The sequence below is a fragment of the Triticum aestivum genome, chromosome 2D (assembly GCF_018294505.1).
Source record: "Triticum aestivum cultivar Chinese Spring chromosome 2D, IWGSC CS RefSeq v2.1, whole genome shotgun sequence".
Classification (NCBI taxonomy): domain Eukaryota; kingdom Viridiplantae; phylum Streptophyta; class Magnoliopsida; order Poales; family Poaceae; genus Triticum; species Triticum aestivum.
The window spans coordinates 227,027,451-227,039,274 of record NC_057799.1 but is presented as its reverse complement, the minus strand read 5'-3'; the positions used below and the strand labels follow the sequence as shown (position 1 = coordinate 227,039,274).

The 11,824-nt window shown below is 42.9% G+C and overlaps 1 protein-coding gene across 1 annotated transcript; it reads left to right on the top strand.

Annotated features, from left to right (window-relative positions):
• Positions 1 to 337: 337 nt before the first annotated feature.
• LOC123049202 (uncharacterized) lies at positions 338 to 5,225 on the top strand. Its single transcript, XM_044472167.1, has 4 exons — positions 338 to 474; positions 2,049 to 2,319; positions 2,665 to 2,908; positions 5,139 to 5,225. The coding sequence occupies exons 2-4, from the start codon at positions 2,234 to 2,236 to the stop codon at positions 5,208 to 5,210; spliced, it is 402 nt and encodes a 133-aa protein (XP_044328102.1). The 5' UTR covers positions 338 to 474; positions 2,049 to 2,233; the 3' UTR covers positions 5,211 to 5,225.
• Positions 5,226 to 11,824: the final 6,599 nt, after the last annotated feature.

Sequence of the window (11,824 nt, the reverse complement as noted above, 5' to 3'; positions counted from 1 at the left end):
TTGTTAGTCAGATTTGTGTGTTGTTTTGGGTAGTATTCAGTTTTGTTCCATCTTAGAGGCCAATAATGCACATGTGATATTATCTACATAATTCAGTTTATACGGCTTCCCATATTCCAATGGTTGTATTTTGCTAAATTGCCATCTACTTACTGGAATTCTCACAAATAGAAGTGCAGTCAGAAGGTAAAAAGGATGGTATGGTATGTCTCCATTCACATGGTACTGAACTGTTAGTGATTCTTTGTGTTATTCTGCAGACTTGAACTTAGTTTCTATGGTTTTCTTTTTCTGTTCATAGAGGAGAGTATAGTCTGAAGGGAAAAATTGATATGCTCTGAAGGGTGTGCAAGAACAGTGAGATTTATATTACTGAATGTATTGTTAACAATTTGTTATTTTGCAGACTTGCTCTCAGTTTTTATTCTTGGCAGGTGATTCTTCATGATAATTTTTTGTAGAGGAACATTTTTGGTAAGCGTATTGTAATATTGACTCCCACCTTTTTATTTACATGTAAAGATGACCAATTGGTAATTTTAAAATTCAAATGTAAATTTAACTTATTTTGTGAAATAACATCATGTCGTTCAGATAATTTGATTTCCCTCTATGATATTCTTTGGCTTTAGTATATCTCAGGACAAAGTTGTCAGAAGTTCTATGGTTCATAACCAAAACATAATCTCCTTTTTGTTATTTGATTTGCTTCATGATGTGTGCCCATATGTTCCTCTGTTGCTTAAAAAAATCAACTTCCGGTGCAACACACGTGCATATACCTATCATGACAAATAAACCTCACGATGAAAGCATTTATGTACCTATTTAATTTGTGATGGCAGCGATGGGGCCTGGAACGGTGATCGGTGGTGCTGGTGTCGGCAGTACGGTACAAGGTCAGGATGCGGGATGGGACTGCCATCCGTGTGAGGCAGTCGGCGGCGAGGGTTTGTGGCATCTCGAGGGGCGACCGTGGATTCAAGGTGTTGGCCCGAGACCTCCGACGAGGGAGGAGACGATGTTAGTATTTCCATAGGAAAAAAACAAGAGAAGAAGAACAAGAACAACGACGGCAATCTCGGGTTCCAGGTACGATGGAGCCGGCGGCGAAGTGCATGGCGCTCGCAAACATGATAGTGGATGGGGACGATACCCTCAACTGCGGCATCTGCTACCTCCCTCTCAAGCCACCAGTCTTCCAGGTGCCTACGCTCGTCGTCCATCCTAGGCCGATCCATTACAAGTTTGTGTACCAATAACACTGGAACATCATTTCTGCTCGGGTGCAGTGTGGCGTCGGTCATACCATATCCTCGCGGTGCCGCGACAAGATGGTGGCGGCAAGGAGGTGTCGTGTGTGTCACATCCGGTTGACCGGCGGCTATCGCTGGAACATCGCACTGGAGAGGCTAACAGAGTCCATCCGGGTGCCGTGCGCCAACGCTGCCCACGGCTTCACAGCCACGCCGGCCTACTATGACCACCCCGACCACCTCAAGGCGTGCCCTCACGACGCCGTGCTATTGCCCGCAGGCAGACTGCGGTTTCGCTAGCTCCACGGCGGCACTCCTGGACCACTTTGCCGACACGCACGGGTGGCCGTGCATGACCGAGCTTGGGCCTGGGCGTGTGTCGAGGTCCAGCTCTGTGACGGCTTCAACGCCTTCTCGGCCCGTGCCCAATGCCGGCAGTACCTGTTCCTGCTGAACGTGGCGTTGAACCCGTTTGGCCGAGCGGTCTCCGTGCTCTCCCTGCATCCTCGGGCGTTGTCGGCGGCGCCATGTTCTTTGGAGTTTGAGGTAAGACTCAGGTACTGCTGCAACATCAACCACTGTGGCGACACCAGGAAACTACGTTTAAAGTAGGGTGCACTGATCTCTCCGGTGGGTTGTCGATATCCGAGTACTCGTCCGGTTATTCCTGCACAATTACGTCCATCCACATGACATCCGTACTATCATGGCCAGTTTCGTCATAGTACATGTTTCCTTGGAACTATCATTATGTTGTATTAACAGACTTTCTTTCTTTTTCATATTGTGCAGAACTCAGATTTATGACAAGGACACAAGCAAATTTATAGCATCCGTTGTGATGATACAAGGGAAGTAAGCATAGATGCGCTCAACGTGATGATAGATGGGAGAGCTCGGCCTATACTGCCAACTGATCTGCAGCGGTGCAGAAGGAGATTTCAAAAGCAGGGCAAGCGAGAGCGACTGTTCTATTGATGGTCAAAGGGAGGGCATGGCAAGAGAGATTGAGGGAGCTCTACTACCTCGATCTTGGCATAGAACCTGATGGCATCATGCCCAGGCAAGATTCTTCTATGTTCCAATTCTTGCACTCGTTGGTCTTTTACTCTCGATGCTACCCACAAAAGACTGAGACACAATTTAGTGGTATTGAAACAGAAGGGCATATGCTCTTAATCTCACCTTTAATCTCAAAATCTACCAGTAGGTTATAACATAAATCTTAGAGATTTTAATGAGATGTATTGACCTGCAAGTCTTAACTTTCAGTCAAACATCCAATATATTCATGTGTGGCATACAAGTATTGAAGAACCGAGGCACACATTGCACTTGGCCACTTGCTTATAAAGAGCGAACAGCTTTTGCTACACATCCTTTCTGAAATAAACTTACTTCTCTTTAGGAAACTTCCTTCTTCAGTATGTATGGGGATTTATATGACACCAAAAGAGAAGTCCGGCGTGTTTCTTGGTTCTATGGAACCCCTCGACCGGAAGCAAATAGATCACATCGCAAGTTGCTTGCCCAATATAATCGTGCCGCAAGTTACCAGCATCGCGTGCTTATACACCATCGACTTTGCTGGAAATCTATCTGTCCGTGCTCCACCGTCTGTCGGAACTTCTTCTGCCCATGCTACACCTGAGGTACATACTACAGTCTCATCAATTAATAATACCCAATTGCTTGTCTGTTGCCCAATGCACTGCAGCTTAATATGCAAACCCTGAGCTTTGTTTGGCAAGCAAATGTTTGTTCTACTTGGCAAGGTGCATGAACAATGATTTAGCTATGGTTGTTGGTTAATGGAAAGGCTTTTTCCAGTATAAAAAAGCTACCGATTTGAGCAACAAAGATCAGGTCTCTGTTTTCATTTATCTTGGTAAGACAAATGCTACATCCACTCTGTGTTTATGTAGTCATTTGGGTGAATGTGGGATGCTCACGATCATCCCTAATTTGCATTGAAGTGACGTATGGTTTAGTCATGTTTTTATATCTTGTTTCTCTTTTCTGTTTTGCTTGGTTGATTTTCTCCTTCATGTTGTTACGATGAGAAATCGATTTGTGCATAAAGAGAAACTGCCCCCGCGTCGTCCGCGTGGGCGACACGGGAAGCGAGTCGATCCACTTTTCTCGGGGCATCCTCTGTGCGCCCGTCCCTCGCCGCCGCCGCTGGCCAGCTCCGGCGGGCTGGCCCTTGCAACCTGCGGCAGCCGGGGGGGGCTCTGTCGATGATGCGTTTCGGACAGCATGAGACCTTTTGCGACCAGTAACTTGACGCAATGGAGGTGCTGGTTGCAATGGCGACATGGATCTGCAGTAATCGCTGCCTCGCTGCGTGCGGCAGAGGAAAGGGAGCCACCGCCGCCCTGCATCCCGTCATGGAGAGCCAGCTCGTCATTGACCGACGCGGCTGGTGGTCCCCCTCTCCTGCATAGGGGCTGGATGGGATGTGCCGATGAAGAAGTAGCGGTTGCCGCAGCCGTCACCCGCGCCGCCAGCAAGGAGGCATCGTGCCGTGGATCTGGGCCTTCGTGTGCAAGGACGATGGAGCTTGTGGCGACCCATGGTGGTGTTGTCTAATTCAGATTAGCCATCAGTTGCTCCTCGGAAGATAGTACATGGCCTCTCGAGCATCCCATTGGGATTTAAGCGGTGCCAGTCACCTTCCTCTTCCGTCAATGTCTATCGTGTCATGGTGAGCAGCTCTTGTAGCGGTTTAGTTGCTTGCTCATGTGGGTATGCTCACCTGCCGTCAGGTCAGTGCGTGTTTGCAACAACTGGGCTCAGTGGCAAGTGGATGAGATAACACATGACGAATTCGATTGGGTGGTGCATATCGAGTACCTGGTCTTGAGCTCCAGGGTGAAAACCCTAGGTCTAGCCTCTTATCGGTTATGCCTGGCAATGGCGGCATTTTTGGCGTCGTTACCTTGACGAAGGCATTGCTCGGAATTTGGTCGGACTTGATCTTCAGGGTGAAAACCTACTATCTGACTTGGAGGCGTCGCTTTTGAAGAACCGTTTTCGTGGTCCTTGTGTTCTCATGACATAGTTGGTGCTGATGGTTATCGTTGTACATCGTCAATCGCTGTTTGTATCGCTTCATGACTTTTTTTTCTTTCTCTTACTTTTCACTTAGGCATAAATTCGGTCTTGTATGACTTAGCTTTTTGCCAACGTGATCCTTTGGTGTGTGTTGGCTGTGTGCATCCAAGTTATGCAGAGGCCGGGTGTGGCTCATTGTAATTGTATCCCTCGATAATATATTATGAGTCAATAAAACACCCTTTATCGTAAAAATATATATGCATATTTTTTAGTAGATTGTTCACCTTTTAGTCAACTTCCTTATGGATGTATTTCAAGTACAACTTTCCCATGTAGTCAACCTTATGGATGTGTGATTTATATTCACTTTTCTTCCTTCATGCTTTGCTTTTCTTCTCTCTATGTGTGTGTGCGCGTACGCGTTATGCTAGATGGCTCATCCTCATCGTTTGGATTTCTCAAATTGATGCCTTATTTTGTATCTCTTAGTTCAGAGACACGCCTATTTTGAAGTACAACAGAAGAATTTAATTTTGAGGAATATCAAGAAGAAATAATACACGCTCCTGAGTTCTACCGTGCAATTTAGCATTATTTAAAACCTACAATGTCCATTTCCTATCATTATTTCAGAGATCTTACATTGGTATCTTAGGATCTGGCTCAAGGTTCGTGTTGGTATGTGGAACAAATTGGTTGCGAACCTGGGAAATGAGGAAAATTGCTTTTGTAGACAGGACCAGTGAGATGGATGGCTTATTTACTGATTTTGTGCTTTGATCTGGTTTGGATTTCCTCCCCTGACTTGCTCTTCCTGTGTAGCTCAACACTGCATCGCCCGGTTCGTTTGCTTGCTTCCTTTGCTTGGCTCAGGAAGGAGAAGGCCAGGACTAGCGACAAGAACCTAAGAGTCTTTGCGTCACGGCCTTTGCCCAGAAGGCGAAGAACTAAAACTAATTTTTTTACCTTCCAAAAAATTACATGATACATAACTACTTCCTCCGTCCAGAAATACTTGTCATCAAAATGGACAAAAGAAGACATATCTAGACGTATTTTAGTTCTAGATACATTCCAGTTTGTCCATTTTGATGACAAGTATTTTCGGGCGGAGGGAGTATTATTAGACTTTAGATCTCAACCATTATAATCTAGACCAATTGATCTTTGCCCCGTTTTTTCTGGTATGTATACTACAAATCTATTTTCCAATCCAAGTACACAAAGTTTTTTTTTAAAGAGCTGAGTAAGTTATAAGAAAGAAGCAGGAGTCCGACTTCTCCATTTGGTATTGAACATAATCACATGTATTTTGATTAGACTCTTTCTCAGGGTCTTCTTTTTTTTATTTGGATTCTTTTTTTAGTCTACCATAAGATGGCTACCGAACTCTTTGTGGTTGTCGTATTTTGCATCTAAGTTTTTTAATAGAAAGGCGTTGATCTATCTGTACTTTTTTTTGAGAATGATATGTGACATGTTAAACTATTTGTACATGGTAATATTTATAAGTAACGCTACATTTTTTAAATCTCATCTGTTAATATGTGAAATTTATGGTTCAGATATTTAATTCTATGTGGGCAAACGTAATGGCTTGTTTGCCTTTTGTTTGAAGTATTTAATACTCCAAATATATAAACATGTTAAACTATTTCGTCGTATGTAGTCCGCACTGGAATCTTGAAAAAGACTTATATTTAGGAATGGAGGGAGTAGATAGCACATGTATAGAAACGCTTCCAGGTGTTATCTATCGTTTGTAATGCAGTGCAAAACTGTTCTATATTCTTGAACGACATTCTTTTATTTTGTGCATCAGATGAGTTAGTGTAGGTCGTTCAATTACATTTTTAATCTAAATATATTGCAATTAAAGCGGAATTCAATTTTTCTACACATCTGAAATTTGACATGCGTTATGTTTATATATGCAATAAGTAAGTTTTTAAAAAGCCTGTGGCAACGCACGGGAATTCTACTAGTGGGCTTTAGGGTTCGTGCGAGGCTCAAGTGTTGAGCCCGTGACGGACGCCTATATAAAGTGGGGTGCGGTACACTCATGTGGTTGACCACTTTGGCGCTGTCACTAGGGTTTGCATGTGTTGCGAATAGACACCTCCACTTGCCACCGGTTGTGTGATCGGACCTAGCAGTCCGCCGCATGATGTTCCTCCTGCACGCGCGGATACCGTTAGAGGCGGTGCACTTGTGCCGCTCCGGCGAACCTATACGTGGGAACCGACGACTGGCTGTTCGAGGGAGATCGGACGAGGAGGAGACGATCCATGCGGATGCACTGCCCCAACTCTTCTTCCGTTGCACGACACTGCGCGTCTAGTGGTAACGAACTGTGATCCATCTCCCGTAGCATGTTCTTGGTTGTTCTGCGTGTAGGATTTTTTAATTTGCAGTCGACGCACCCTACCGTAGAACCCAACAACTCGGTGGGACCGATTAGCTCATTTCGGTGAGACCGAAACGTTACGAAAGGGAAACAGAGAGTTTGCATTGCAAACTCGGTGGGACCGATCGCTCATCTCGGTTGGACCGAAACGTTATGAAGGGAAACAGAGAGTTTGCAATCCCATCTCGGTGAGACCGAGATCCCTATCGGTGAGACCGAAGTGACTAAGGTTTCATGCAGTGGCTATGTCAGATGAACTCGGTGGCGCCGGATAGATCAAATCGGTAGGGCCGAGTTTGACTTCTGGTTTGGGACATATGTGGATATGAGAAAGTGGTTGAAGGCTTTTGGAGCATATCACTAAGCATTTTGAGCAAGCAAGCCATTAAGCAACACCTGATCCCCTTTTAATAGTATTGGCTTTCCTATGGACTCAATGTGATCTTGGATCACTAAAATGAAAATGTAGAGTCTTGAGCTTGAGCCAATATGTGTCCTTCGCATTTTGAGGGGTCCACATTCCTAATCCATGCCATGCCAATCATTAAACTTTCTGAAATGATCATCTTGAAATAGCATTAGTTCAATGAGCTATATGTTGTTAGTAATTACCAAAACCACCCAGGGATAGTTGCACTTTCAAAACTCCCAAAATCAAGCCGCCACCTCCGCCGCCCTCCCAAGATCGCGCCGCCAGCGCCGCCGATCGCACCGCCACATCCCCCTCCCCGGATCGCCCCGCCACATCCCCCTTCTTGGATCTCCCCGCCACATCCCCCTTCTTAAATCTCCCCGCCACTGCCTCACCCCCCCCCCGAATCGCGCGGCTACCGCCGCCCTCCCCTGTCGCGCTGCCACCACCGCCCACCCTCCTCTACAACGCATCCCTACTCATCGACCCCCAACGTCGGCACACATCCATCCGTCCCTGTAAGCCGCCGCGCCTCCCCTGCCATCCAGGCTGCCTCCGGCCTCGCCCAGCATCTCCTCCCGGTGACGAAGCCATGCCTCGCGTGCCTCCTGCCTGCTCTCTCCTGGCCATGTGCGCCTCGCCGGTATCTCTGTCAGCCGCCGTGCCACCGCCACCAACGACGACACGCCTGGCAGGGCACTATCGGCCACCACGGGGGCGTCTGCACCAACCCCACCATTAGCACCCCTTCCTCCATTACCTCCCCGTTCATCATCCCGAAGTCCACCTCTGCAAATGATGCCGTTCAAGTACTTGTTCCATTCCAAAGTTTGTTTTGTGAGTTTTGTTGTTCGTGACACTAACACTACTCTCTAATTTGTTCAATGATTAACAAGAAAAAAGTTCCTGAAGATACAGGTGACTTGTCATATCAACACAAGGGGTAGAAGAAAGCAGCGCATCTTAATTACTCACCTGGAGATTGAAGGAGGAGAAAAGGTAACTAGCTATGAGCAAAACTGGGGTGCTTCTAGTCTTCTAGATCATGAGCTCAATCATTCTCAGGCTCAGCAAGCAAAAGCATTGACCCAAGGGAGAGTAACAAGTCGATCCAGTTCTGGAGCTCAATCCCTCCTCCCGCTGGTGATTGAACTGCAGTGCACGGAGTAGTAGAACCACCTATGTGGCTCGCGTCCATTACCTCGCGTGCTCCTGGTTGCTTCCTCCAATGCAAGGACGAACAGAGTGATCAGCTGGTTTTCTGCTGCTCTTCTTCTTCCACTAATTCTTTAGATTCGAAGAAGTTCAACTTCGCGTTAGATAGAAGTTCAGTTTGATGTTACTCCTCGCTCACTCTCCTTTTTGTGCATTTCTCCTTGGTTTTCTCTTTGTTGAATCTCAGATTCATAGAGCGGCACATGACCTCCTAACATCAGCCAACAAGTGCGAAGGCCGCGAACGGCATGTTGAGTGTGTGCATGATGTCACTATTGGTTTCTGCTGTGAGGCGAAATTAGTTGTTGTTGTTCTAAAGATTCTGTAATTTGGCAGAAAATTATGAGAGAAAAAAGTTGTTGTGCTACTTTAGATGTGTAGCATTTGGCCACCCACGTGGATGTACTTAAGTTGCTGTCCAGCGATGAGCAGAGCAATTGCAAGTAGTAGTTGCAAAAGAACAATGACATCCCATGTTGCTGTCCAGCGAGCTAGCACCACCCATTTATTTTTGAATGTACTTAAGTTTTGATGTTTGCTCGATCTAAACCATTAAGCTTATCTAAAATTTCGTCGACCTATTCTTTGTGGATAGTACAATATTTTTTTGACTGAAATGAAGTTTCGAGGTTTGCTTGAACTGAACCTTTGTTGTTTCTACAATTAACAACTAGTAAATTCAGTTTTAGAACCTAGAAAAAGACTGATGCCAGTGGCTGCCGCTAGACATCTCTTTTTCTCTGCCAGTGCATTTCTCTTTCTCTGCCCGTGCGTGCGACGCGGTTGCTTCTATTGATGTTTGCTGCCGACCATTGCTAGTTGTTGTTGTTGTGCCCAGCCCGACACCGCCGCTGCTTTCTGGCTGCTATGTAATTGACATGACTGCAAGAGAGATACTTCTAAGAGATTTTAGTTGATGCTGGTGGCCGTGGTTAAAGAAAATGAGAAGAGAGAGAGGTGTGTGTGGGGAAATTTATTTCTTTCTCTCACACTTCTTAGTGCGTGTTTTTTTTCACTTGTCGCTAGTGTGTTCTCTGTACAAAGCATAGAGTATGCTTGTTTGTTTCATGTACTATTCAATTAGCAATATAAAAAAAGATCAGTTTTCATATGTATTCCTGTCATGTGGGTTCACCAAAAAAGCATTGCATGTAGTACTCGCATGTATGTGTGTCAGGTAGCACTTGCTCGCATGTATTACTGTTTGGAAGCTGAAAAAAAGAAACCTATAAGTTCAGGTAGAAAAAATCATAAAATTCACAGAATAAAGAAATAAGTGCATAAAAGCCAGGAAAGTCAACCAGAGAAACACAAAAAGTTTAGGAATAAAAATACAATACTTCATTTTCAAGAAAACGTGAAGTTCAAAAAAAGAGAAAATCAATAAAACGAAATCCATGTGAAAAAAGTACCAGAGATTCTAGAAAAAAAGATTGTATGCTAAATCCTAGTAATTTGCGACCCACTTCCACCCGGCTTCGCACTCGTGTAGGAGAGGGTGGATGGAGCACGATCACGGCAACCACCGGATCCGGCAGCGGCAAGTTCCGCCATCATTGTCGAGGTGACATAATTAAATAATAAAGCAACTTCGAAGTTCAAATTAAAATAACGTAGCGGTTCAATGTATTTTCCAAAACTCGATTTTTTAGAATATTATAAAAGGGGATTTTAAAACATAAAAAACTATTTTCATCATGTTACGTTACAAATGAATAACACCAAGAAGTCCAAATTGAAAAAACCAAACAGTTCAATTTTAAGAAATGGAGTAGTTCAATGTATATGAAAACCCCAGATTTTCCTTGTTACTAAATAATACTCCCTCTGTTCCTTTATATAAGGTGTATTTGTTTTTTGATAAAATTTCAGAATGTAAGGTTCATTTCTTCTAATTCCTCATCATTCCCGTGTTAGCCCTCCAGAAAATGGGAAAATATCTCTCTCCTGATTGTTTGTATCTCTCTTTGTAGCAAAAGAAGGAAAGTATCTCTCCGTCGATTGCATGTATCTCTTACTTTCCTGGACTAACTGATTAACTTGCCATTAACCAATAAATTTGCCAAGGGTAATTTCCTCGTAACATGTCTATAATTATGTGCCTTGGTCACCGCGCCAAAAATAATACACCTTCATAAAGGAACGGAGGGAGTAAACCAAGAAGTTCAATTCCAAAAAATAGAGCATTACAAAAATTCGAATTTTTCCCGTTACTAACGAATAAACCAAGAAGTTTAGTTCAAAATAACCAAGAAGTTGTACGATGTTTATTATAAACTACGATTTTTTCCGTTACAAATGAATAACACCAAGAAGTCCAAATTGAAAAAACCAAGAAGTTCAATTTTAAAAAATAGAATAGTTCAATGTATGCGAAGAACCCAAATTTTCCTCATTATTAAATAATAAACCTAGAAGTTCAATTTCAAAAAATGGAGCAGTTTGATATTTATTACAAAAAGTCAAATTTTCCCATTACTAACGAATAAACTAAGAAGTTCGATCTGAAATAATTAAGAAGTTCGACATTTACTAAAAAACTCCAAATTTCCCATTTCTATAAGTACACACAGAGGTTCAAAAATTGAAAAAAGAGAGCGGTTTGATGTCTATAAAAATTCAATTTTTTCGTTGCTAAAGGGTAGCATCGTTTTTTGGCCTTTTAAGAATTTTTTGAAGAAATTCGATTTTAAAAACAAAATCAAGAATTTCAAATTTAAAAAATGGAGTAGTTCGATGTATATAAAAAAACTCAGATTTTCCAGTTTCTATGCAAAATTAAAGTACGAAGTTCAATTTAAAAAAAGTTGTAGGATGTTTACATAAAATCATTTTTTTATTTTCAAAGAATAAAACTAAGAAGTTGAAATAAAAAATGTATAGAAGTTCAGAGATTATAAAAACCTAGGATTTACATGCTCAATTTTGATGAGTGTTTTAGGAGTTAGGAAAAAAACAGAGAGCGGTTCGAAAGTGATAACAACCAGAAGTTCACGTACTACATGGTGTGTGTTTCATATAAAAAATGAACAAAAAGGTAAAGTCCAAATAATTTGTTGTTAGAAGTTCAAGGTCCTCGGAGAGAGAAAGTTCAAAAATTCTTGTGAGAGAGGTTTGCCGTGTATTTGCATGTTCAAAACACACACAAAAAATGACGTTTTTGATGTTTTAAACTAATTCTATTAATCCATTATGAAATTGAAATAAAATGATCTATCTGAAAAAGTTTCTCCTATTCAACAACTTTCCAATGGTATATCGTATGCTCTATTTCAAAATAAACGGTTAAAAAATCCATGTATGTTGTTCAAAACAAAATTTTAACTGTATTAAGATAAGGGAAACCTTTGTTTTTGCCACTCTAGCTTTTGACCATGTTGCTTATGCCACTCTAGAATTTGACATATCACTTTTGCCAGTCTTAGTTTTTGACAACACATTACAAATGCCATTCAGTGGCAAAAGGAATAACTT